The 27,513-nt window shown below is 39.8% G+C and overlaps 1 protein-coding gene across 6 annotated transcripts in view; it reads right to left on the bottom strand.

The window, feature by feature from the left end:
- Window positions 1-1,549: 1,549 nt before the first annotated feature.
- The window catches only part of LOC128266697 (uncharacterized), a 75,499-nt gene continuing 49,535 nt past the window's right edge, over window positions 1,550-27,513 (bottom strand). Inside the window, exons 6-20 of one of the 6 annotated variants that reach the window (XM_053003388.1) lie at window positions 25,695-25,822; window positions 23,727-24,387; window positions 22,900-23,000; window positions 18,099-18,455; window positions 15,316-15,371; window positions 14,750-14,934; window positions 14,460-14,651; window positions 11,047-11,252; window positions 10,518-10,741; window positions 8,945-9,305; window positions 7,070-7,134; window positions 6,359-6,581; window positions 5,282-5,409; window positions 5,080-5,190; window positions 1,550-4,503 (exon numbers count right to left, since the gene is read on the bottom strand). In XM_053003388.1, the coding sequence (XP_052859348.1) occupies window positions 4,237-4,503; window positions 5,080-5,190; window positions 5,282-5,409; window positions 6,359-6,581; window positions 7,070-7,134; window positions 8,945-9,305; window positions 10,518-10,741; window positions 11,047-11,252; window positions 14,460-14,651; window positions 14,750-14,934; window positions 15,316-15,371; window positions 18,099-18,455; window positions 22,900-23,000; window positions 23,727-24,387; window positions 25,695-25,822 (3,265 nt within the window). In that variant the 3' untranslated portion in view covers window positions 1,550-4,236. Of the gene's footprint in view, window positions 4,504-5,079; window positions 5,191-5,281; window positions 5,410-6,358; window positions 6,582-7,069; window positions 7,135-8,944; window positions 9,306-10,513; window positions 10,742-11,046; window positions 11,253-14,459; window positions 14,652-14,749; window positions 14,935-15,315; window positions 15,372-18,098; window positions 18,456-22,899; window positions 23,001-23,726; window positions 24,388-25,694; window positions 25,823-27,513 lie in introns of those variants that run through there. The other 5 variants (XM_053003389.1, XM_053003390.1, XM_053003392.1 and 2 more) reach the window with 5 other exon arrangements.

The raw sequence follows: 27,513 nt of genomic DNA, 5'->3' as shown, positions 1-27,513 counted from the left end.
AATGTAAATCATATCATTTATGATTAGAAACCTAAATAAATCAGGATTGGCCATTATTACTGAATCACATTTCTCAATCCACTTTTTAATAGCCAATTTGTTTAAACTTAGTATAGTTGCGAAAATGATTTTAAAATAATAATAAAGTAGATAAAATTTCAATAAAATTCATAACCAATTTTTCGTAGTATATTTTTCCTTGTGTTTATGAACATAGCTCACTCATCGACCTTCAGCATGTGCACCATATTAATGAACTGGTAAGCCCGCATCGCGTATACGCCCCGTCCCCGCTTTCATTAGGTTTCATTCGCAGTTTTGCTATTCAGGCATCGTCCGTCCTGTGAAGGCTTTATAAAATGCGAAATAAATATGTATGCCTGTGCAAGTGCTTTGTGTAAAAGCATTGCCACTTAGCGGCACTAGGTTATACAAATTGAATCAAAAAGAAATTGTTTACAATTTATGCTTGCTTTCAAATCACGGACAGCGCGGTGAGAATAATATACGAATCCTATTCAAATGTATGTCACAGAGCAGTAGTAGGATGTGTGATTGTGTGGAAATTCGCAACATTTCAACCCCTCACGTGCCGGGAATGAATTTGCTGAGTGTGTGTTAGCTTCAGCCAAGGCATCGGAATTGTCCTCACGTCTAGACATAATTTCTTCAATCATTTATTACCTAATTAAGTGGAAGTATAAATGCCAAACTCAGCATGCCAATGGGCGTGGCGGGTCAAAAGGGGCAGGCAGGCAAGCAGGCGGGCAAAAAAGGAGGGAAGGAGGTCGTGTTATTTTCGTTCTCTTCTGGGCCACCGCCTTTTGTATGCGAATTAACTGGCAAAATTCCAATGATTGACCTTACTCTTTGTTGTTCGAATATGTGTGTGTTTGTGGATGTGGATGTAGATGTAGATGTGGTGTTGCTTGTGGGTGTGTGGAGTGCAGTCGAGTGGTTCCCAGGGAACTTGAGTTTAAGCCATGAAACGGCGTTGCCTTGAGCAAGTGTCTTTGTCTTCGACTCATCTTTTGTTCCATGCCCCCACATACAATGGCATTGTGTGGTTGGCTTTTCTTTTCTCCTCAGTCAGTTCGTTTTGCTTTTCTGCTGCCGCCTTTTTGCCCTTGTTTACTCTGGTTTGTTGGCGAGTGTGCAGGTCTTCTTCATATTGCGCTGTCTTTGTTGTTCACCGCCCCCTGTTTCTTCCAGTGCCGGCACTCCCTGGCACGCCATTGTGTGGCCGGCTTTGTTCGTTTCGATAGTGTCACATACTTAGTCGCCGATCGCTGGGAGGCGTTTTGGGGGTCAATAATGAAGTGCACATCGAGAGTCTGTGACCCAGAAAATCTTTTATCAAGAAAAAACCGAAGCCTTTAACGAATATAATTTTTACTAGTAAATCTTCTTTTCTTACGTAACTAAAACAATGCAAAAATATAAAAAAAATCCTCCGATTTAAATCACAGATTTATACTTACCAAGTGATAAACTAAAATCAAACTCCATTATTTACTTTCTATACTTTGTGGTTTAATTTATTTTTTGCTTTTGTTTTTGTTGTTTCACTTACATTGTTCTTTATTACAAATATGCCACGACGTATCGCTTGGTTTCCATTCGCTTTGCATTACTCCATAATTTATATTTAAATCTATATTTATCCATGCACCTCAATTGGGTTGTATATGCTAACATAAAGCCCAGTAACTTACAAACACACACTCGTTTGCATTCCTAACATATCGTATATATAGATCATTTACTATTAAGGTTTCAACTTACAGCGTTAAACTTAAAGTGTGGCTCTCGTATTCCTCATGCATAATTTTCAAAGTATTTCCTCTGTTTTACGTTTATTACGATGCCTTTCTGATTCGCCCTACTCCATGCTTCAGATTGCCATTTGAGTTTTGCATTTTGTTTCTTTTTACATTAATGCGAATGTTTTGTAGTTTTCTTCATTTACTTCATTTACTTCTTGTTCTTCGTTTTTCATTTTTCACTTTTCATTTATCTGTTTACTTTAACGGTACTTTACATTGTAGCTACGCTTTGTCCGCACCCTTAAAGTGAGGGGATGAGATGAAACAATACACTCGACCTGCCACTGATATGCTCCAAAACTATAACGACTTGGTAACTGCTTTCGTTGGCCATTAAACGATATGGATAGGATAGCAAATGAACTAAAATCCAATGCCCCAACAATTCTACTAATTTGCTCTATTCCTTTAGTAAGTTTATTGCCTTAAATTCGTCTAATATTTAGCTAGAAGATTTTTAAGCAGGTTTCCAATAAACTTTACACTTTTATGTTGTTGCTGCCTTTAATTTTAGGTTAAAGCGTTGCTTTTTCTAGAGACTATTAAAGTAGTTTTCAATGCTTTCTAACGTTCATAACCTTACGCATATGTAAATTTCATTATATATTTAAATATATATTTATTTAGGGGCATATTTAACTTAGATATGCTGCGGTTAGTATTTATTTGTGTCAACAGTGTTATAACTTGCAAGGATATTCGATAGTGATATGGTTTAGCCCTTGGTGTCTATATTACATTATTCTTTGTCTAACTGAAGCGCAGGCTAGGGACTTGCCAGATATCGTATAGGTTAGTATGTGTATATATATATATATATATATGTATAAACGTGATACATATCGCCAAGTATATGCATTAAGGAAGACATTTTTTCATGATTGTGACCATTTTTAATATCCGCACATTTCACACCGCTACAAGTTTCCGTTCAAATGGTCAAGCTTAGACTTTAAGTGAGTAGTGCGTGTGTCTATATGTCAAACACTCAATTAATAATATTCATAAATGTTCCATTCGCTCAGGTGTTGTTATTTATTTACAATAGCAATTTTTCCTCCTTTTTACATACTTCATTTAAGGCTCAACTGAAGTATGGTTAAATTTACAGTTCTTCTTAGCGTTTTTTCAAGGGAATCAAGTAGTCATAAATATTTTATAAGGTTGACTTAGGCGTGTTTTTTGTATATCGTTGTAAATACTATGTATAGTTTTCGTATAAAGAACTATGTACAAAAGATTCGAGCAATCGAGGGGACATTGTAAGAATTTCGTTTCTGTGTAAAACTCGTTTAGGTGTTCATATTGATATGTACTGTTAGTATTAATTACGTAAATTGAGTTCAAGTTGTTAAGAGTATGTACAGCAAAATGAAGAGGCAATCAGGATTTTGGGGCAAGCAATGAAACCTGTTGGAACGAGGCGAGGTCACGGCTGTCGGCCCGCTGAAATTGTGGCAACAATCGAAATGCATAGCGCATAATTGATAATGAAACCGTAATTGTTTTCGCGCCTCCGAACGAAACGGAAACTATGAAATAAATTAACAATAACGTTTTGCACGCTCATCCGCGAAAGCGAGTGTTAAATGAGTTCATTCGCACGCCTGACTATTATTTGTTTGCCCGGCAGAAGGAAAATGGCGGAGGCCAGGCCACATTAAAATGTAATTAAAAATCAAAAGAGAGCTGGCATATCCAGGAGAGGAACTCACATCCTTTAACAAAGTAAACACTGTCAAGGCGGTTAATAATTCTTTTTAATTAAGGCAGCCGAGAACTTTATAGAGCTTAAAGAGCAAACAATAAGACCGAAGGCATGGGCGTTAATTGTTGAATGCTGTATGTGTTTGGGTGCGATAATGACGAACGGACAGGCGGACAGGAGTTGTGTGTATTGTTTACCGTATAAAACACTAGCTACGGATAGTACTTAATACGAATGCCTTCTATATACACGTCACTTCAAATCGAACTATCGAGTTTATCTCTGCTATTAGCTAACAATATTATTATGTAGACAGCAGTTTCCTTTCACTTTAAATTATAGATAAATCTAGATAAGTTTTTTAGGCGTATGCTCTAAATGTTTTGTATATCCCATAATGCTTTACATATGTACGTATCAAAAGAGACAGCAACATCGCCAAGGTCAACAACAAAGCCTCACAAAAATCGCAGCTAAACACAGAACTAGCCCCTAGATGTATACAACACTTTATGATATCTTGTTATGTGCCATGTGCGGCGCGTAAGAGTATGCACCATATCTTTATAGTTTATAGTTATCGCTATCGCTCCACATATCGTAACTTGCCTGGCGCTGTTTCCCACCGATGATCCCCCAACAAATATCTACTACGTACAGCTATGCAATTGTCCTTGCTCTAATCCTTCAGCTATGCGGCTGTCATGTCGCCACATCGCTCATCCGCAGCGTTGTCCAGCTGGAGAGATACGCCAGGGCGAGCGTCGCCGCGTAGAGCAGCCGGTAGCATTGGCATCCGGCAAACTGACCCGGACCGTGTCCACTCCGGGCCGCCGCACTGGTGCTCTCCGGCCAAACGACTTCGACTTCGGACATTTTGAAAATGCTCAGCAGTCGGTGGGATTGGAGCTCACTGTGCTCGCTATTGATTTGATGACTGATGGTCTTCAGTATCGCGGTGCACTCGTCCTGCAAACAGCCAGATAAGCAATAATAGTCGTCGATTGGATTAGTTGAGAAAATGGATTTGCTGACATTCGGTACACAGAGAAAAATGAAGGGGTTTAGCCAACGAAACTTTTTATATTATTGTAAAATGTGGGTATTTCTAAAATAGAGGTTTGTTAATGAAAGATGGGTTATGTATTTCCATTTCTCCAATCTCTTTTTGCTATTTTGATATATTTAAACTCGCGTTTCTATATACAAAAATGATTAAAAATATATTTTTTTTGTGACAGCGACAATATTCTATTTAAAAATCTTCTTAGTATCTGGCATCGAAATTTAATGTCTGAATAAACAAATTATTTACTAGGGCTGAAGTAATCTTTACTGACTTGAAGCATTTTATTTCTGAAATGCAAAGTCGCATCAGAACTTAGTTGCGAAATGGTAGGGTCTTTTTCAAATGAGAATTTTTTCAGCTCAGATCTTTTTTATATAAATATTATATTTTATAAATTTAAAACTAGGAAAAAAACGATGATAATGTTTATATTTTTCACTGTGTATATGTGTGTTGCCTGTGGCATCTCAACGAACCTTCTCCTTCCGCAGCAGCTCAATGTCCTTCAGTTTACCGTCGTGCGGTAGACGCGCAGCAATGATGATGTTCTCCTCGGTCATATTGAACAGGGTTAGGGTGCACTGCGTCTGAAGCGGGGGAAGAGTAGGGCAGCGACGGAATGCAATTAATATATGGCTGGCCATACTTTATTAAGCGTTCACCCGACCGGCGGCTTACCTGATTATCGATGTATGTGGTTACGTACTGTTGCAGAGCTCGCACGGCATCCTGCACCCCCAGGTTGGTGTGGGGCCTCAGCAGAGCCTCGTCGGCGGCACTGTAGCCCAGCAGCAGAAATATCCCACCTGGAAGCAGAAGGGGTCGAAATATGTAGCGAGTGCAACATCAATTGCAGCAAACGTAATTTACTGCCGGCATCCGCGCACAAAAACGCACGCAAGTGCCTTGTGGCAAGTGAACGACGACCACGCAACCTTGCTGCCACAATGGGTCCTTTTTTTGTGTCAAATACGGTCTAAAGTGGCTCGTCTACGAATGAGGTGCTCTGACAAAGGCTTTAAAGAATTGTGTCAGGACTACACCGGCAAAGAAATCGTCTTTACATTTGTCAAGGTGATGGCAAAATCCCCTTTAAGTTCAGCAATTACTAAGCAAAATATGTATTCTTCACTTGCCGAGTTAATAAAAATACATGATAAATTTGGGATTGATTTAATTATGACAAAATTGGGATTTAGTTATCCTTCTTCCAGTTTCAGTTTAGCAAAATAACATAGTCTATTATTTAATAAGAGCAACAATAATAAAATAGTTTATTCTCAAAAAAACGAACAATTTTAACAAATCAGTTTACCAGCATTCTCATATTCTAATGTCTTTATACAAACTTAGATTTGGCAATGTTATAGTTTTGGTACTAGACTTTTTTAAATCACTTATGGTTTTGAAAAATATGCTCTAAAAATGAAATAATTCTAACGGACAACAGACTTAAAATAAATTGTTGCATACTTTTACAACTAGTTTCAAAACTACTGTGAATTCTGTGGCAGCCCCATATATCTTGTGTTCCAAGTGTAGACCTCGTGCGGTGTTCTTAAACCTCAAAGGCGGACAGCCGCACACAAAAATGCTGCTGCATTCTTTCTGACAGACCTGCCTAGTCATTGCCTGTCGCCGGCGATAATCGCTAAGTGCTTAACGCACTGGGAACCCGACACGCCACCTCAGCAGTGCAGCAAGGAGTATCCTTGCCAGAGGAGGGACGCGCTAGAAGGGGAACTCGCAACTTACCTGGCAGAATGTACTCCCCGAGCGGCGGCTTCATGCAGATGAAGCGGCCCGAGTAGCACAAGCAGCGTCCGCGGAACGCCTGGTAGGCGGGCGAGGCGTGACTGTAGAAGGCCAGGGCGGTGCGGCAGGGGGCGAATGGCACGCAGAGGGCGTGGCAGGTGAGGGTGAGCGATTCGCCGCAGCTGCACAGCTCACTGCACTCGACGTCGTCCAAGGAGTAGATCTGAAACGAAAGAATATTCCCCGAAGGTGGAGGCCATGAGTGGTGCAATAAACTGGCATTGTACGGGTACATTACGTATACGCCGGGTGTACTCATAATTAAACGGTGCCACAAACAAGAGCGAAATTTATTTCCAGCTGAAGTTCTATTTATATTTCATGATTTCCTATTTTCCCCAGTACGTGCCAACACGTGCAACACACGAATCACACTTTTCGTACAAAAATATGTTTTCAACTTTCAGCTGGGTTGCCCGTTTTTTTCACCGGCTTAACTTTTAGTTATGTAAATGCGCTAGAAAGCACTTTCTCAACAAAGCCGGGCAGAAAAATAAATGAAATATTAATTTGCACTTATTTGGCTTCGGACTTGGTAATTTCATTTAAATGCGTTAATAATTAAAACACAATTAACTACTTGGACCATGTTTGGGTTGGTATTTGGAATTTAATTTGCAGTTGTTTTTGATATGGCTTTAATTTACTCACCCGCTTGCTGCTGCCTTCTCGAATAAGTTGATCCGACTGGCGTGGTCGCTGGACTACACAGTTTCCTGCAAATAAATTCATATTGAGAGCTTAATTGATGGAATAGTTCATTAAGCTAATTCGACGACACATGATTCTTTTGCATAAACAGGCTTAACACCTTTAATGGAACTTTAGTTGCACCGCATTGTTTGGCTTTAAGTGTGGATATAACAATAGAGGGCATGGTCCTGACTTCGCACCAACCCCAACCGGACAGACATCCTTTTTTCGGTGGCAGGCAACGCACACAATGCGACCCTGCCACTTATGCCCAAATAACGGATGTCCGCCACTCATGTGGAGCATTCATCATGTCATCAACGCCATTACGAGTTTTTCCTGGCCAAAAACTTTTCCCAACGAAGGGGTGTTTATGAGGCACAAATTTGCACATGCATACACACTCGAGACCGGAGTGCAAGACTTTTCCACCTAATTACTACCAACGGGCATTTTAAGCTGCCAAGATGTGACTTAACTAGCACCTGGGGCTTTGCCGTCTAATCAAAATACCTAGTTCTGGCCAACTTTGACAATAAAGCCGCCATAACATGCACATAAATAATAGAAACCTACTGCACGACGTTCAACAGTTCACAATGGTTAAATATAGTTTTTAAATCTCTGCCTCGCCGCACGAGAGAAATCAATTATAAATGAGACACAAACGGGTTCTGCTGCGGGCCAGAAACATTTCATGCAAAATTCAGAGCCAAATGTCCCAAGTGTCTAAATAATTACAACGGACAAGCTGACCACACGGGATGACGAACTGACGATTTGACAAACTGACGAACTGACGGACTGACAAACGGATGGACTGATGGACTGGTGGGCAAACAAACAAACTCATTTACATTTTTAATGATGTTTGTAAACACGTTTGCGACCCACGAGTCCCTGTGATAAATGAATGGACAATGAACGATGTCCTCGGCAGGAGGTTTTAAATAACGGAAGTATTATCACAAAGCAGCCGAGTGATATGTGTGCGTTTGGCATTCAAAACCTAATCGGATTTGCCAATGACCTAGGTTCACAAGGTTCTCCGGCATTTTGGAGGTCCTTTCATGCGATTTGCACACATATGTACTCATGTAATTGCCACATCGGCCGAGAGCAAACTCATTTCCGGCTGTGCGTATGGGTGTGCGGGTGCGGAAACCATTGCGGATTCTGAATTTTTAATGATTGGCGCACAAAATATTAAAATAATAATCACGGCCGACGCTGAGTTATGCTTTCAATTAGCCAAACAACCGCAGTCACCGCATAAATTATGTTGAAAATTCCAAAACGGAAACGATACCCAAAAGTACAAAAATTAAGAGTGATGTGTATGCACAAAAAACAAAAATGCCTGAATCAGGAAGATTTTATTAAATGATTTATGATTTATTATCGATTTATTGAATGGTTATAAATGCTTACAAATTTTTAAATAGCATAAAATTAAAGGTATGTTGAAAATTTTATAATTAAAAACAGTGTGTAAAACGTGAATAGATTTTAAAATAACAAAAAGAGAACGATATAAATTTAAAAAATATAACGAATATTTATTATAACTTCTTTCTACTAAAGTTTTAAATATATTTTTTTCTAAATTAATTTCGTATCATTCCAAATGCCTGATACAATTCATTCTGTAATCAGATTTTTTCTCAGTATGACTGCGCTATAACTAATATAAAGCTTAGACGACGCACCAGAGGCTTGGCCAATATTTCCGGAACAAAGGTAAAACATTTTTCAGACAGATCCGACCTCAATTGGACGCCCAACTCCAACCCGCTGGGAGGTCCAATTTATTACCCACTTGCATTTACTTACTTGGCGGCTGTGTTGTTGTCGTGGTGGCCATTGTTGTGGTTGTTGTGGTTACCGGCTCCGTGATGCTGACGCCCACAAATTCTGTTGTTTCCCTTGGGTCGACGAAAATTACTGGATCATCGAAATCTACATTGCCGCCACGTCCCTTTCCGCCATTTTTACGTCTGCCGCCATTGCCGTTGCCATTGCCGTTGCCGTTGCCGTTACCATTGCCATTTCCATTTCCGTGTCCATTGCCGTTGTGATAATCGTCATTTCCGCCATTTCCGCCACTCTCGACATTTACGCTGGGCAGCGGTATTGAATCGGGCGGATCGAGATAATTGTGTTCCACCGATGTTGGCTCTGATTTCTCCTTTGGCTGCCGTTTTCATTCACATTTTTTGTTGTCATTTTTTGTTCGGTTCGGTTTTGCGTTTCGCGGTTTTTCAATTTTGTTGCATATTTTTTGTTTCATATTTGTTGTTTCGCATTTTTTATTTATTTATTTGCATTTTTTGTGGTTTTTGCGGTTCATTGTTGCAATTGTTCGCCGTCAGTGTTGTTGTTTTGGGGGAGGAAGAAAAAAGTTGTTAAAGAGTTTGAAAACGAATGCGGATATATATATATATATTTGTGTACTGGGGAGCTTAATCTTTTTGCCAGTACGGCTGCAAAGGCAGCAGCAGTGGCTGCAGGTCAGGAATTGATTGCTTTGTCGGCTTGCCAACCCGAGGAACTGGGCCACAAGCAGCAACTGAAACAGAAACAGAAATTTACCGGGACGCGGACCCACACTCGAAAAATGTACCTTTTATTTATCACTTGATAGGGAAGTTAATGTTTTTGCAAGTGGGAAAGAAATGGTTTATACCTATTATTGTTATTATAAAACCAAAACGATTTATATGTAAGTTGTTTATCTTACGTAGAAATGAGAAGCGACTTTCAATCAAGTCATATGAAAAAGGTAAATATTTTTTTTATTTAATTAATTAAAATTAATTTGAATACAAAAAAATCTCATCCTTAGAAATTGTTTTAAAAGTCCTGTAATAAAAGGTTTTTTGACAAGAAAAAAAATGTTTTTTTGCGGTCTCTGTCATGGGCTTTATGAAAGTAAATCTTTTGTTACATTTTTACGTATGTCCCAATTTTATTGATTGCTTTTTCGACCAATAATTGTTTATTTTATTTTTGGAAATTGTAACACGTAAATCGAATCATTTTTTCGAGTGCAGGATACAGTGGCCAGAACAAGAATTCGTTGCTGAATATAGGGTGTGGACTTTGGTTTGACCTGGCTTGTTGTGTGGCATATTGTCCGATTTGCCGTTCGCTCAGCCACGCCCCCGCCGCCCCATTTGAGTCACTGATTGAGTGCTGATTGGAAAACAGAAAACGGACCGACAGATGGACGGCAGGACTAATGGACGGACGGACAACCGCGGGGGGAATTTGGCAGAGGTAACTGTTGTTGATGCCTGTTAAAATCGAACGGATCGGGGCGATTCGAAGGGATCGACCACTAGTTGACCGCAGCGAGGCAATTAGGACCCAAATGGCAGTAGCCGACGCCTAAGTAGGCACTCACCGCAGTGACGTCCTTGAAGATGTGCGTCGCCGGCTTCCTTGGCGTCTGCCTTGGCTGCAGGCTGGTCGTCGAAGTTGTTGTTGTGGTGGGCGGAGGTGGGGGAGGTGGTGCACGCGTGGTTGTCGTCGTCGTGGTTGTTGTCGTCGTGGTGGTCGTCGTTGTTGTGGTTGTTAGGAAACCGAGCTCAGCCAATCGCTTCATATGGAAATCTTTTTGAGCCTCAACTGGCAAAATTCCAAGATTACACAGGAGTTAATGGGTGTATACATATATAATAACAAAATTGTTTGAATAATATTTAAATTTGAATAAATCTTTTGATAATAAAGGGAAGAAAAAGTTTAATTTCAAATCGTTCAAAAGTCAATCATTTAGATAATTGTTTAAAAAAACTAAGTAAGATTAAAAGAAAGAGGTATAAATGAGTCATACAAAATTAAGAATTTATTTGGACTAAATTAAAATGGCGGTAGACTGTATGTTTTTCTTTTAGTGTAGCACCCTTTTATGCAGTTTTCGTGTGACTTACCCACACAGGGGTTCATCCAGAGAAGGCGCCGCCATCCCACGCACTGGTACAGGTGCTGGGGATCCGTTCCCTGACAGGCACAGGTCGTCCTCAACATGGTGCCCAGAATGCCAATCATGGCCGTACGACAGCCACTCGGTCTGCCGGCGCACTTTTTGGTCACGCTGTCAACGGCACAGGCCTGCTCATAATACTCCAACTTGAGTCTGTTTCATAAATAAGAAATACATATAAGCCGGTTAAGTGAATTAAAAGAATACAGTTGAATAGAGCTCTGGAAAGGCTCTACAAAAAATTTTTATTCTTTTTTTTATTTACAATTTTTAAGACCCAACCGGGTTAAGATTTTCAGTAAATCGGAGTAAAAAACTAAACTAAAAAAGACACAACGGTTAATTTTGTTTGTTAATTCTTTTTTATTAAAAAAATAAAAATCATCGCATTTTTTTTGCAAAACTGAATAAACAAAAAGGTTGTGTTATTGCCTTTCAAACGCCGTAAAGTTTATAATTTTCAGAAGAGTCTGTGAAGCCTTATAATGTGGACCGCTAACCACCTTCAATTTGATGGAGCTGGATGCCACACCCCTGTGTGTCCATATTTTTGAATGCATTTTTTTTTTAAATTTACTTCAAATGACAATGTTGCAACGCATTGCACACATTTTTTAAAACTAAATCACCTAGTAGTCCTTTTTGGGCTTTAAAACCCATATTCCTTTTAAGATTCCAACATTATCCTTAATTTTTTCAAGGTGCCATGACAGGCAGCCTCGTAAAACCCAAGTAAGCTCCTCAAAGAAGCTGACATCCCCGTTTCCGTCATGGAGGCAGTGCCTCTGCCGACGTCTTCGTGCCTGTCATGCGCCAGTTAGCTGCAGATGCAGTTCTCGTGGCCGGAGACTCCGGTGATAAGTGGGCTGTTACCTGCACTGCAGCTTCTCTCCAACCTGAGATTGATGTCGGCCAATTTGTGCCTGCATTACTCTCGGCATTCTACGGCATTTCATCGTCTTGGGGCGAATACCCATACCCATTCTGGTGCCACAACAACGCAACTGAATTGGAAATTTATGGGGCCGCAATCTCAGGCATTCGGGTAGTGATTTTTGGTCAAGTGTCATGCGACGAATGTGTAATATTTCAGTTGCAGCTTATCGACTCAAAGCGACGGCTTGGGCCTTCCGATCTGATTGGATGTTGTCCAATTGTGGTTTCAGATCAAAGGTGTCTACATTATACACCTCTAATAAGGGCTTTTCATTTCGGTTCAAAATTTGTAGTCTTTTTTTTAGGGTTAACACAATGTGCGCCACTGACTCATGTATTATTTCATATTCATTCACCATGCTTTTAAGCAAAATTTAGATTTAAAATAGTTAAGAATTTAGTTCGGTTTTCAAAACGTTTTTTTTTTTAGTTACATATAGTAAATTACTTTCTATAAAATAAATGATAACTTTTTTATCAAAGCAACATTTTTGAAAAATAATTTGAAATCAGGTGTTTGGATGGTTTTATTTTTATTAAAAGCTACTATAGTCATTATAATGAGTACTACTTTGACATTGACAAAATATACCATAGCTTTTTCTTTTGATTGACTTCTCTGTAGCACAAAAGTCATTTAAACCACTTCAGTTTTGTTTCAAACTATGTCCTCACAAAAACGCTTTAGAAATGCCAAGACGTTTTTTATAAGGTCTTAAGTTTTAAAAACTTTTACGTTCTGGGTGCGCCAGCAGAACTTTTGCAACCCTAAAAAGACTATATTTCTATATTTCCATTCTTTTATCTCAATCTACGACTGACGCAAAAGCTGAGATTTTCTTGCTCTTTCTTGGTTGCGTAATGCCTGCAACGTGTTGTGCAACCAAAAAGCTGACGCACACAGCCGCCGAAGTGCAGTTTAAAGCGTCGGGGCTGCAGCTTCGATGGCAGCCAAACAAATGAGCATTCCCCGCACCGAACACGTTTGCAAAAGGCACGTGTTGGCGCACAACGCGTCGTATACGTAATAAGTCAACATAAGCACTCCACACGTTTGCCAGCATCTTCTGGTAGGGCCTTTTGTCCCCTCCCATGCTGCAGCATACAAAATGAGCGTCATTAGTCCAATTTAGTTGTTTACCAAAGCAAGTGCGATTCACTTAAAAGGCAATTAATTTTCACAGCCACAGTTACGACCACGTACTTTGCGGTCGTTCAGCCGTAACATGACAACAAACAAACACACACCCCCACCACAGCCCTCCCACCCATTTCTAAGCATGTGCATCCGAGATGGAATCTGCTGGAGGGTGCTGCATCGTATTTATAACTTAACTTTGTGTTTGACACATTCACGCGGTTTGGCCTGCAAGTTTCAGCTGCCGCCGTCGCCGCCGCCGTCGCCTAATGAAGACCTGTTCCGATGAGATTGAGGAGCTGCCTTCAGCCAACTGGTAATTTTATGCACCGCTTGCTGGCAACTACGGTGTTTCGGAGTTTCAGAGTGACAAGCTTCGGCAGCCAACCAACCAACTAACCCGTGCCATGGTGTCAATTTAAGGAGTTCAGCTGAGTGCCATCAAAGTTGCGGCTTGCGCTGACTTTGCCGTGGCTAAACGCCTCTAATTAAATTTCAAGCCGCGCCTCAGACTGAGTCTGCAAAACTCAATTTGGCTTAATTGAATTGGAAGCAAAATTATAAACACGTTTTTGACAGCCTCATATGTGGTTGCTTGGAAAATAAACGAATTCAATGATTGCAAGTTTTTAAAATTAACAAATAAATATAGTTTAAGGATGTTGTGTTTGTTTTGTTTTAGTATTTTAATCAACCGAAAATATGGCAAAGTGGATTAGTTTAAACAAAGAAAGTAAAGGGTTTTAAAATACAGTTTTTATTTTGTATTTCTTTGTTAATTGTTATTTATTATTTTAATTAAAGTTTAAATTTAATTTTATTTTTTTTTTTTAATTTCTTATGGTCACCTGAACCTTTAATGTAATTCCAACTTGATTTTAATTTTGAATCTTTTATTTTAATTTTTGAATCCCTAAAATTTAGTTATGCTGGCTAGCTATGGGTTAAAAACTGATTCTCAATCAAAATCCGGCTGTGCACAAAGCATGAATTTATATATATATATGTTGATGTTATTTACATGTTGAAGTTATATGATTGGAGTTTTATTTAAATTGAAATGAAAAGTGTCAGACTTTTAAGAGTTTAAACTAAAGCAGATTTGCTATAAAGTTAAAGCAAAACGCCAACCAGCCAGTCGCATTTAAAATGTAGCCTTGCAACTTTACAGCTTGCCAGCACCATGGTCGGGAAATATACATTGCATCGCTCATATTTCCGCTTCCGCTTAACGCCCGATTTTTGAATTATGACCCCTGACCCCTGACCCCCGACCCTGGACCCACCTGCACTCGCGGTCTTCCTTGCAGCTCTCGGCGACCACGTGACAAGCGGGCGGTGGATGGTAGTAAATGCCATTGGAGCTGGCCGGATTGCTGTTATCGGGCGGTCGCTGCGCGCACACTGGATGCAGTTTTTCCTGTGCAATCATGCACATGTCGTGCCGATTGCCGTTCTGCTGGCTGCTGCTTGTTTTTCTGAAAGCGGGGAGCAGAACAATGAGCTTGTTGGCTCTCGTTCTAGTTCTCGTTCTCGTTGTCCCGTCTCCTGACCACTCGCATGGCCAGCCACTTACTTGCATAGACAAAAGGCGATGTCCAGATTGAGGTCCTCGTGGGGTCCCTTGTAGAAGGCCTGCAGCGAGGACATGCACGCGTTGCGATTGCACCGATGCAGCTCGCAGTGCGTCAGCATTGGCTGCAAGGACGATGAGCAGGACGGATCTTCCCGGCAAGTGTCCAATGCCGTGTGACAGGTACTCTGCGGGGAGAGAGACACGGCGAAAAAAAAGGATGGATATCAGTATCTAAATTGGTTATTGTTTTCGAACATAATAAAATTAGTTTTGATCGAAATACAACCAAAGCTCGATTATGGGCCCTACAGAACTATTTTCAAAATTTTTTTGAATTTTAGTTTGTGATAGCATATCTCTTTTATAATATCTTATTAGAATTGCCTAATAACAACAAGTATATTATGAGCTATTCGAACTTAATTTTAATACCATTAAATGAATACAAAATTTCATAGCTCTGAAAGCAATATTTTTCACACTGCACTGTAATAAAAGCTACAAATTGTGTGAGCTGCACTTTGCATTTTCCATGTCTCGTTTTGGGGGCTTTTCTTTGCACTCACCTGAAAGTGTTGCTTGATTATTTCCGTTGAGAGGTCAACTTCGACATCCTGACCACCTGCAACCGGTCAAACGTGCCCAAGTGTGTGAGTCGCATTTGCATTTGCATTCGCATTTGAATTTGCATCGAGTAAATGTTGCCCGGGGGAGAAAGTCGTTTGGGGATTTGTCGTTATAGAGTAGAGATGGTTACCGCAGCGGCGATGCGTAGAGAAAATGTTTGAAATAGTTCATTAGTTTTCGATTTGCGCAATTCTTTCCTAGCATATACGATTCGGAAACGGATTTGGCTTTTTCAACCGGCAATCGCACACCCAAAATATCCCGAGCCGTCTGTCTCCAACCAACCAGCTGTTTTAATCCAATTGGTCTTGGTTTGCGCTCAATCATCCACCTTTTTGTTAAAATTAATTGTAAAATCGCTGATTCCGCCAATCGAGAGTGAATGGGATTTAGAACTAATTAAAATTTTGAATTCATAGGCAGCCATTGTTTGTGCATATTTGCTGCGGCTGGGTCTTTATTAATTTAATTTATGTTTATCCGTTTTTAGCCTTTTGTTTGCTTACTCACTCTCAATAGGCTTATTTATTCATGGGATTCAGGTGTAATTCACACATGAAGCTGCATAATGCTTAACTGAAGGCCAGACAAGTGGTTTTCATTTTGCGAGGGCCTATAGGCCTAATCACAACTCAATTACTAAACCATTTGCAATCGGAATATCAATCACAGTCGCTGGTTGGTTCGGGCGACAGCAGTTATCGATTGCATTTTAATTAGCCAACTTTTTGTTCGCTCTTCAGTTTCAATTGGTAATCGCAAAACGTTCAAATGCCCCCCGCATCCCAGCCCCTTGCCTCAGCTCAAAAAATGATCGAAATTACTAAATAAAACTAAACAAAAATGCACATAAATAACGTAAATGAAATGCGAATATTCCACAAATTTGTTTATTGCCTATTACTGGAATCCGGAGGAGGCAGACAGATTGAGAGTGAGATTCAATTGGGGAGTTCAGGGATATTACTTTCAACGTTTTGGGGGCGTGGTCGCAGGGTCTGCAGGGCTGGCAAAACACAACTAAGTTCTATTATATGGATATTAGAGGTATAAGTTTAATAGTTTATTTATTGGTTTCGACTTTAAAAACTACCAAACCTACTGATAAAATATTCTGTTTTTGGGGGGATCAGAAACGATATTCTAGCGTTAAACTGTACTCCTTGTGCTGTATTTAAATGGGGGTATGATTTACTTATCGGGTTTTCTGGCTTCCCAGCGCGGGATTTATGATTCTATGCTAATGTTCTGACGACTGTGAAAATGTGTTTCTTTGGCATACTTTATTGGTTTTCTGTATTTGGTGTGGGTGTGGTCTTTGAAGGGAAAACATAAACGCGTTGATGCAGACTCGGTCGAGATGAAATGAATTTATGCTTCAAATAACGAAAGAAACGAATTAAAAAACGCAAATAATAAGATTTCGTACGGAACAGGGAATAAGCCAAACAGAAAGACGAGCGGCGGCCAAAAAGCGAACAAAAATGTCTTGACAAAATCAATTTGTATGTTTTCTCTTTGAGGGAAGTTCTGCGACTGCTTTTAGCGAATTCAACCTCAGTTGGTAGAATTGGATTGAATAGAAGTCCTGGATGTTTTTGATGTTGATTTTGTATGAAACAATGAACTCGATATCGTGTGAACTTGAATGTTAAATGTATGACACAAAAGTTTGCATTTGAAGGGGATTAAACGATGGCTTGGATCACAAAAAATTTGATCGAAAACGCATTAGTTGTTATGTTTGATTGTAGTAACTGTTATTGTTTTGGATTCAAAAACTGGGTGCGTTTGGAAAAAATTTGAAAAAGTGTGCTGGAATTGAATGTAACAAAATTGGATTGTTTTTTTTTTTTTGGGTTTAAGATTTAATATATATTTTAGGAAAAAATTAAATGAATTTTGTTTAGGTTTTGGTTTTGTTTAAGGTTTTCATTTTGCTCACTTAACATATGAAAAAGTTAGTATAGAAAATATTCACAACTTGTACACATTTTCTAATTTCATTTGTGTTTTCTAGAATTTTCTGTTAGATAAACAAAATGTCAAACAAAATTCATAGAATGGAATTGTTTTTTAACGTATTAGAAGCAAATGGTTTTTTTTATTTTGTTTTTTGGTATATTTTTTGTAGTGAAATTTCAAAAAACTGTCAAAACAATTGGCAAGCTACGTAAAAAGAATTGAACACAAAAGCAGTTGAAAGAGTTCGAGACATGAAAATATTTATATATGTATATTAATTGTAATGTATAAATTGTTTGTAATAGTAACTATAATATGGTTTCTTTTTTTTCGATTTATGAGCAATTGCCAAAAATTATGCACAAAGCCAAGAGGCGCACGGATCGCACCGAGTTGTATATATATATATATTCACCTTCAACACAAAAGCAAAAATTGAACTCGATGTTGTTTATCAAAAAATTTACCTGCAACTCGGGGGTGTTTTTGGTTACAGGGGGACGACACAGAAGGGAAAACATAAAAAACTCACAAAAATCTATCTAAAATGGTGAACGAACAAACGAACAAAAACGAACGAACTTTTTTTGCCTGTTAATTAGTTCTATTGGGTTTGCACACACATTTATCTGGATTTGATTGGCTGTGTGTGGACTGCTGCGTATTAATTTATTTGAATTTTTGCTTGGTTGGTTTGTAGTTGGTCGTGGATTTTGTTATTTATGGATTACGTTCATGCTAATACGTGTACACATACTTTGGTAGTAAACACCGGCGTTTCCGTTTCCGCCGTAGCCCAAGCCCGTATCAATGATATCGAATGGTTCATTATCGGCAGCCGCCGCTGCCATGTGTCGCTGATGGAAGCCACTAATATTGAACGGATAGCTGGGCACGCCGTGCATCGAGCCCGGATAGTTAAAGCTGCCCATGCCCGATCCCAGGCCCATGCCCATTCCCAGGCCGTAACCGGAAACGGATCCGGATGAGGTGACCGTGGAGCCGGAGCCGGAACCGGAGCCGGTGCCCATGGCTATAAGTGGCGTATCAATTAGGGCCAAATTATCATTGAAGATTCTCTGATGCAGTTTCTCGTCCATGCCCAATATTCTTACTGCAATTTGAGGTTAGCAAGAAGAGAGAGGGTAGAATGGTTGTAGTTGTTGTGGTTGTTGTTGTTCTTGTTCAGTGCCATCTATATAGTTGTTTGATTTGTAGTTGTAGTTGGAGTTATTGTTGTGACTGTAGTTACAGCTACGCAGCATTTGAGTTATCCAATCAGATTCGCATGAATTTCTGTATATATTTGGTTGTAGCATTTGGCTTTCTTACAATCAATTTAATTGCTATTATTGTACGTATGTAAAAAAAAACACTTGAAAAGAAAATGATATTGTCGAAATCGAAAGAATTTCTATTCGAAAAGAAAACGATTACAGATAGTGTCAACGAAATCGAAGAAAAACTTGAACAAACATACAGAGGAGAGTGTGAGAAACGGTGCCAGCAATTATCGTTTAAAATTAGTGCAGGGCAGACGGGTAAAACGTTTTGCATTGAAAAAGCAAAGAAACAGAACCAGAATCGCAGTCGGAATTGTTTTCAGCTTCCCAACCGATTTCCATTACAGGTTTTGCGTCTCGCCACGCTCCGATTGCCATTTGCTATCAATGGCGAAACATAAACAGAAGACAAACAGAAGCGCCTGTCTCAGTGTCTGTCAAATGTCATGCGCTGATAGAGCGGGCAAATGGCAAGTGGTAAATGGTAAATGGGAAGCGGGTCGGTATCAAAACGGTTTCCAACCGCAGCAGTAGCTTCGCTATCACCGCTGACACTTAGGAAAAAATCTTACATATTTCTACTATTTAATTTTATTTTTATTTTATTTTATGGAAATTTAAAATTTTGTTTTGGATAAAAAAAAGATAAATCTCTCGAACTTTCAATAATTTTTTTAAATGTTACTTAAAATGTTTTAGTTAGTATATACAAAATTTAAATCGTTAAAAATTTATTAAATTCTAATTAATAAAATATTTTAGCTTTACTACATTTGCTAATTTCAGACCATGAAATCTTAAAAAAAATACCCCGATTGTATTTTTTTTTGGTCCGATTTTTTTCAGTCAGTGCTAGAATAGCTTATCTCGGCGAGAGCACGCCGAAGTGCGCTTCATTTGCGGCGTCTGGCAAAGCTCAAAAGGATGCCAATCCCCGGGCCACTCCCCGAATGCCTGCTGGGTGCGGGGTCCACTGCTGGCGCTAAATGGCCAAGGATTTGCCAGGATACGTGCGACGTACTTATGTTTGTCGCTCGCACTGCCATCGCAAATATTTGCACAACAAACAGAAATGTCGGCTGGGAAGGATGAGTGGAATGTCTTGGGAGGGCGCCTTGAATGGGATTAGCTCCGTTTGTTAACTGTTATCGCGCTTGTAAGCTCCTGTCGTTGAGTGGATCTGTGTCATCTAATTGTTGCGTATACGCAGCGTTGACTCCAATACAAAACGTTTCAGCTGCGCCCGGGTCATTGCATGCCATTTAACATTTAACTAAAGCGCAAAGTTCCTATAAAGTTGAGAGTGCAGAAAGTGGCAGTGTGTCTGCCCATAAACATGAATGTTAGCTAAATGTAACTGCATGTGCAGATACGGTGCGCGAAATTTAAACCAACTCATAAACAATGGGAATAAATTTTGAGAATGTGCTATAATTTGGAAATTACATTCTGGCCAATGCGTGTGATGCTAGAAGCGCGAATGTGTTGGCTGTCCCATATCAAATAGCCGTGGTTTTCATGCCCTAATTGGGAAAGCCGTGAGCAGCTGCAGTACACAGATACGCAGACCGTTAGGGAAACACACACATGCAAGCGCACACTCACACATACACGGGCAGAGGTGCTTGGAACGGTTTGTGGCCCTCTGCTACTTCTAAGTGGATTGTACAATATTATGAAAATATTTATTGCACGCAAACATTGTGCGGATATATCCCAAACGAATACATAGAAATGTGGGTGCTCTTGTGGGCGGTATAAGTTTAATGGGTGGTGCTGGGTGCAGGGAGTCAAGTTAGTTGTTAGTGGGTGGGTGGTGGAGGTGTTAGGGTGCTTGGCAAGCGTGTTTGCTTCGTTTTGTTGCTGGCGCAATGCTGACAAATCGCTTTATTTGCTTTTTAGTTGTGCTTAATTAAATTTTCAAATTGAACGCTCAGCTTAATTTTTATACCGGAGATACCCATTAACTATGGAGTCTGTAAGAACTTTCAATTACGTGAAATATTGTGTTAAATTCATTGAACTTATTTAATTCATATGATGAAATTTTTTCTTTGCTTTGTATGAAAGTATTTCGTAAAAATCTTAATAGATAATAACATAGAAGTCATCATCTTATTGTTGATTTTAGAAGTCTAAACTCTATAAAATTAAGTGTGTAGTTTTCATTTTATTTTATTACTTAAATTAAGCAAAAGTTTTAAATATGGCGACCAACTAATTGCTATTTAATTTCTGTTATGAAGGCATTCTCTAGCTTAAAAGGTAAAAAGCGTGCCGACACATAAAGTGTTGGCCCCTATATTGTTTATTTGTTTTCATCTACCATTGTTGCTTGAATAGTGACATTGTTGATGCCATTCTGAAAGCTTAAAGCCCTCGAGGCCATTGACAATGTTTATGCTTTGCATTTGAGAATCCAATCAGCAACAATAACAATTCAATTAAAACAACGCAGCTCAAATAAAAAGAGTCGCTGAAGTACTGCCTTTAGCTTCGATATTTATGCATATCTCTCGCTGTATTGGGCACTAAATTCGCCCGAAAATCTGATAACCCGGCCAAATTCGGGCTTATTGTTGTGACTGCTTGCGTTGTTAATTTACTGGTCGCCATAAACGTAAATAAAGCAAGTGTCGGTGAAAATGTATGCACATCGGCGAGTGTGTGTGCGTTTGACGTGCATAAATAGTTTGCTAATATTTACAGCAATCCCATAGCTTGGCAGCTGCAACAATGGACAAAGCTGTATGCAGAAGTCCACCATGCACAATGCACCAGGCTGGGGAATTTATAACTTTGTCGAACAGATTGCCGAGTGCGTCGTGACGGAAACAAAACACCATCGATTATGATGGATGGCCATCGTCAAATGGCAAGTGAAATCAGTGGTAATAAATAAAAACAGGGATGCGCAGCGGACAAACAAAGGCCGAAACAAGAGAGGACGCATTGATTAGGCCATTGATTAGGCCACAAATGCAAGCAAGCCCTTTTATTGTATTTTGTGAAATCGTGCAGTCTGTAAATAGGCAGCAACCGAAAGGGGAAAAATTAACTAGGCAGAGAAAATAAATTCAAGTCCACAAAATCTTGATTTAATTCGAAAAGCTTGACATTAACATTAGAAAAAGGTACTCTAAATCATACTATAAATATATATACTTGGAGTTTTCTGTATTTTAAAAAAATTTGATAAACTTTGATCTTGAGTTGTCCAAAAAAATGTATTTTAATAAAAAGCTGGTCACTCAAATCCGGAAAATTGAATAATAATCTCAAGTTTTTATTTTCGTACTCTTTGTCAATCTCGTATTATTTTAAATCAAATTTTATTGTATTGAATATTGTTTTCTCAGTGTACTGTGAATATTTAGAATAGAATACCAATAAACCAAAAGCCACAGTGGAATGCAATGTTAAAGTTCTAAGGCTTCGCTTTCCGATGACGCGTTAAGGGTCCGAAATGCTTATTTATGGGACTTGTGTGCATTGTGAGTGTTTGTGTGCGTGTGAGTATCTGTGCATCCATGGAACTGCAACTGATTGCCCTGCAGATAGCTAATGCCATGGAGCGAGTTGCAAACAACAAAGGATGCCTGCTGGCCTGGCCAAAACGCTAGAGTTTGCCAGCTTTGTTTGCATAATAAGCTTTCAAACTGCGAGCGAGTGAGAGGGCAAGACGTGCGAGAGAGATGGGGGAGAACGGTGCAGTGGGACAATGGACATTGAAGTCCAGTGCTTCTTGGTGCGCTTAAATTCACCTGGCTCTTTGTGGAATACTTACTTTCGCGCCAATTGTCTAATTTATTACTTTGCTTCATTGCTCATTCGCAATGCAAAAATATTTAATTTAAATTAAGTGTGACCCAATTAAAGAACAGTTCTAAACCTTTGGACAAGTCCAAACAACTATCACCCTTTCCCTTCATGTGAACCAAAACATAGAACGAATCTGTTAAAATAAATAAAAGGGGGACTACACTTTCAAACTAGATTTGATTTCATATAGTTTAAGCTTAAAGAAAAAATAATAAACTCCTATTACCAAAATAAAACTGATTATAATTTAGTGATTTTAGATAATTATTTCCCACTTTAATTCTTTTAAAACATTATTTTTTGTCTTGCTGAATAGTTTTTCAAATATTCCTAGCAGTAATATATTCTCGTAAATATCTTTCATAAAAAACATAGCTCGTATAATTTTTAATTGCCGGGGGCGTGCGGATTAAATTACAGGGTAGCCAGGCCAAGTGGAATTAGTAAACTCACCTCGTTCATCCATCGAGGGGCCTGTGTAGGTGCGGTGGGTTATATCGCTGCCGGCAACTAAATCGCCGAGTGGTGCTGTTTTGTGCATTTTGGTGCCAGTGCTGGATAAATTGCAGATTTGTACAGATAATTAAGTGCAAATTACGAAACATAGTGCTCGGGTGTGGGTGTAAGGATAAGTAAGTAACCAAATGCATAAGTAGATTTATCAATTTACATAAATCATGTTTGTTACGGCAGAAAGAAACTGACTCAAGTTGGACATTAATCGGCTTAGGGCATTACAAGTGCAATGGACAATTACAAAGGCGAGGAGCCAAAGGTAATGAGTCATAGACGATGGAGCATCTCAATGCTCCTGGCAGGCATTATAAATTAATTGTGCGTCCAGTTCAGACTCTTGCTCCACTCACCGACTCACCGGGATGTTAACGAAGATGCAATGCATTAAAATCACATTATATAAATGCTCGATAAATGCCCAGGGAGCCGATTAGTTCGAGTGCTCGCTGTTGCTGCTTGTTTACTTGCCAGCAGCCGGACTTATTCATTAGTTGGCTTTTTAACCGGAAATTGTGGCATACCCAGGCGAGGCAATTATTTTAAAAGCTTTTTGCATAAAGTTTTCAGTTCCTTGGTGGTTAAGAGTGGAGTTAATGAAAGGCTGTCTGGAGTGAAAGGGGTGTTTTGGCAATCACATATGTACGTTGTACATATGTGTGCGGGCTCTAAACTTTCTCAAAAAGTTGCCAGTCGAAGATGCCGAACTCAAGTCAGGGGTAAACGGGAGCTAAGGAAACTTTCGAACAACTTGGCCAGCCGCATACTTAGGTGGGCTGGGAATAGTGGGTGCTGCTCCAGCAAGTCCAGAACCAGAGGCAGAGCCAGAGCCAGTTCCAGATCCAGATCCAGATCCCGTTGTGGAACCCTGATCGCCGTGGCTGTAGAAGGTGTGCGAATGCGGATGGGTGTGGGAGTGCGGCCCGGCATCCACCACCACCACCACGTCGTGTTCTAGCGGCTGCAGCGGTGGCTTCTTGTTGGCCACCATCACCTCCACCACCACGTCGTCGTCGTCGTCCAAAGTGTGCGGACTGTGCGAGGCCAGGACCAGGGGATTGTTGATGCCCCACGACGGCGGATGCAGGTAGTGCGGGTAATTTGAATAAATCTCGGCTCGTATGCGGTCATCATAATCGTCGTCCTCCTCCTCGTCCTCATCCTCATCCTGATTCTCATCCCCGTCGCCATCGGGGTCCTCGTCCTGCGTTCCATTCCCCTCGTCCTCCGGATCGTTCAGTCCGTTGGGCTCGTCGTGGTACTCGATATTGTTGGACATGAGCTCGGTGCCATTGGAGCCGTGGTGCCTTTGCCTCGGTTTGGGTTTCGGTTTTGGTTTCGCTTTCGGTTTCGACTTGGGCCGCGGCTTTGCCTTCGGTCTCGGTTGCTTCAATTTGGGCAGACCGTTGGGGAAAAATATTAGTCTATCTGGAAGGGTGGTGGAAGGGGGATGGAAGGGTGGAAAAGTGGAAAAGTGAGGTGGGGCATGCGTGCGGAAAAATAGAGAAAAACATTTAGTGCCGGTGTGGTGCAAATTGTTGCTATTAAAGCAAGTGTGCAACAGTGTGTGCGCGGGTATTTCATTAGTGCAATTAGTGTGTACTTGTGTAATAAAATTCAGCGAAACGAGAGAAAGGGATCATTTTGCTCTGGGGTGCTGTTAATCCATTAGTGCAGGTGAAGTGGCAGGGTGAAGTGAAAAATGAAATTATGCTTTAAAGAGTTTTGGTGGTGGTCTGGCGTGGGGAAATCAAAGCTTTCATCTGACTGAGATTATTCTAGCCCTACTCCTGCACATTGAATAGCAAAAATGACAGGACAAAGACGGCGTGGCTTTTTCAGAGTCAGAGTGTTAGTATAGCTTGGTCTAGCGTTGGTCTTACATCTAGGGTTAGAAGTTCTAGAAGTGTTTTTTTATTTTTGTTTTGGGTGCAATCAATCTAAAGCACAGACTCAGATCGCTGGGTGGCGGTTAACTTTAGCGAGTGACTGTATGTAGTTATGGGCTGATAGCTTACTGCTACAACAAACTTTGATAGTGACAGATAGAGAGCGAGAGAGAGGTAGAGAATTAGAGAGAGATAGAGAGAGATAGCACGGCAGCTTTGTTTAACATTGATATACATTCGTATACGTGATATTTAGGATTACTGAGCATAGCTAATATTCTTACAGTATGATATTTATTGGATATAGGCATATGGATTACTGTTTACTGATCGCAGAACATGGGATTCATTTTGGGTTTTCTCTAGTTTGGTTTTTGATGCAGAAGCGTGCGATAGTTTAGTTTCTGGTTTTTTGTTTAGGTTACTTAAATGGTTAGGCTAGTTTCGGTTTTTGAGCGTTTCACAAAATTACAATAACCAAAGGAATCGAAATCGATAAGGAAACGGAAACAGAAAAGGAAAATCAACTAAGTAGTCAGTTAAGAACAAATGAAGTCACTTTGGGTTTAGGCAGGTAAAGGTGATCATTTACCGTACCCATATAAGGAAAACAAAAACTTGATACCAGAGGTGGACAGAGAAAGAGAGACACATAATAACAGAGGACAATGAAAACAAGAACTATATAGTTTATCCACGATTTTCAAAGCATTAGCTTTCGCTTCTTTTTTTTTTGTTTTGTCTCTCAGCTGTTTGTGTTGTTGCTTGTTGTAGTTGTTATTGGTTGTTGTTACAGTTGTTTTTGAAGTCACGGTCAACAGTCCAGCCTCGCCAGACGAAACTTACCCACACACGGATTGTGATTAACAATATTAAAGATACGATCACAGCGCTTTTTCATATGGTTGTTCGGGCAGATGCATCCGAACATGGGCGACAGCCGTAGGTTGGTCCAGGAATCGTGGCAGGCGTCCCTGAAAAAAAAGAGCCAAGGTGATCCCGGTTAAGCAAACTCATACTCATACTCAACCTCATACTAGTACTCATTCCAACCCAATCGGGTCTGAGCAGTTTCGGGCTTCCAGACCCCAGCTAATTGAATTCGTTTCGAGTCCCTAACCGCCGCAACCGAAGCCGCATCGCCAGCGACTTCCGTTCGCGGGGCATGCAAACTTTAAAATTGCCAATTACATCAAAAATGCATGTGCACGATGAGAAATTTGAGTTCTCTAATTTACATTATAAATAACCATTAAAAACATAAATAATAAGCTTTCAATTTCTTATTCTGTATGCGCTGGTTATACGAACTTTACCAATTTTGAACTCAAACTTAATTTTACTGAGTTCATAAATTGTTTTATGTTTGTCTTCTAAATTAAATAGTTTACATTTTAAAATTTTATAAGTTGTAAATTCATTTAGATTTAATAACTTTAAAAAATGTACTGTTAACTTTTAAATAAAACATAAAAAGAAGATTTTTATTCGAAAATTCAAGTGCGCAAATTTTCTCACGGTGTACCCACACGGCACTGCAATTAATATTTTATCGCATAGGTGGATCTCAGCCCGAACCAAAAACCCGCAGCCATGCCTTGCATGCGTGCGGAAAGTTTTAGGCCGGGTTAAGGGGAGGTTGAGGATGGCAGTTGTTGGGGAAGTGGAGAAGCTTAAGACCAAGTTTTGAAATTGTGCACTGAAGTCAACACCCAGCGCCCAACTGCCGCCGCAAAAAGTCATTTCGAGTTATTAAAACATTCAGAACGTTTGTATTCAAGTGTATCGAGGCAACGAGCCATCGAGCCGTCGAGCCATCCGGGCAATGAGCCAGACGAGTCCTGGCAGGGAGGAAATCGCGTCAGCAAGGATATGTGATGGCTAAAGGAAGCAGCAAGATGCCGGCAAGCAGGAAGTTTCATTTCGCCTTCTGTTCGCTCAACTTGACTCCTGTTTACGCTGCTGTCTTGCTGTCTTGCTGTGTGCGTTGTGTTTTTTGCCAATAAAATCGAATATCGAAATTGAATGTTGCAAGGTGGCATTGCCTGCTTTTTAACCCATGAAAAAGGGGGCGGACACTCCGCTTTTTGCCGACTGCCAATGCAATTTGCGTTTGCCGTTAACCATTAAGCGGCATGGCCACGTTGCGGAATGGAGCAAATCAATTTTCTTATTAAGTCAAACACGTTTAAATTTAATTTTCATTATCGAAATTGGCTCTTGGTAGTGGACTTTGAATTTCCATTTCCATAATTTACTTGACACTTTAAACGGAAAGTCCCTATTATGCCACTAAAGTGAACTATCATTGGCGGTATTGATAAAATAAGGGTTAATCGTTAATTTTTAAGCTTTTTTAACACATAAAGCTGAAATTGGGTCACAAACTCATTATCTTGTCTATTTGCGGCAGTCTAAAAAGGGTTGACTTTGTTGGAATAAATTTTTTATCAATATGGATTTTTGTATTTGGTTGGCAAGGTTAAAATGTTAAATGTTTAGCTGTACCTAAAAAGAACAAAATTATTTTGCTAAAAAGGACATTGTTTTACCATTTTTACAATGAGTTGTTGACTTATATATAATGCATATGCTTTTATTAATGAATTTTTGACTTATTAGTTTTATGTATTACAACCTTGATTAATATTCTTTTCGAAAAATT

Source organism: Drosophila gunungcola, chromosome 3R (genome assembly GCF_025200985.1).
Source record: "Drosophila gunungcola strain Sukarami chromosome 3R, Dgunungcola_SK_2, whole genome shotgun sequence".
In the NCBI taxonomy this organism is placed as follows: Eukaryota; Metazoa; Arthropoda; class Insecta; order Diptera; family Drosophilidae; genus Drosophila; species Drosophila gunungcola.
The sequence above is the reverse complement of the archived record's forward strand: the minus strand, read 5'-3'. Positions and strand labels throughout refer to the sequence as shown.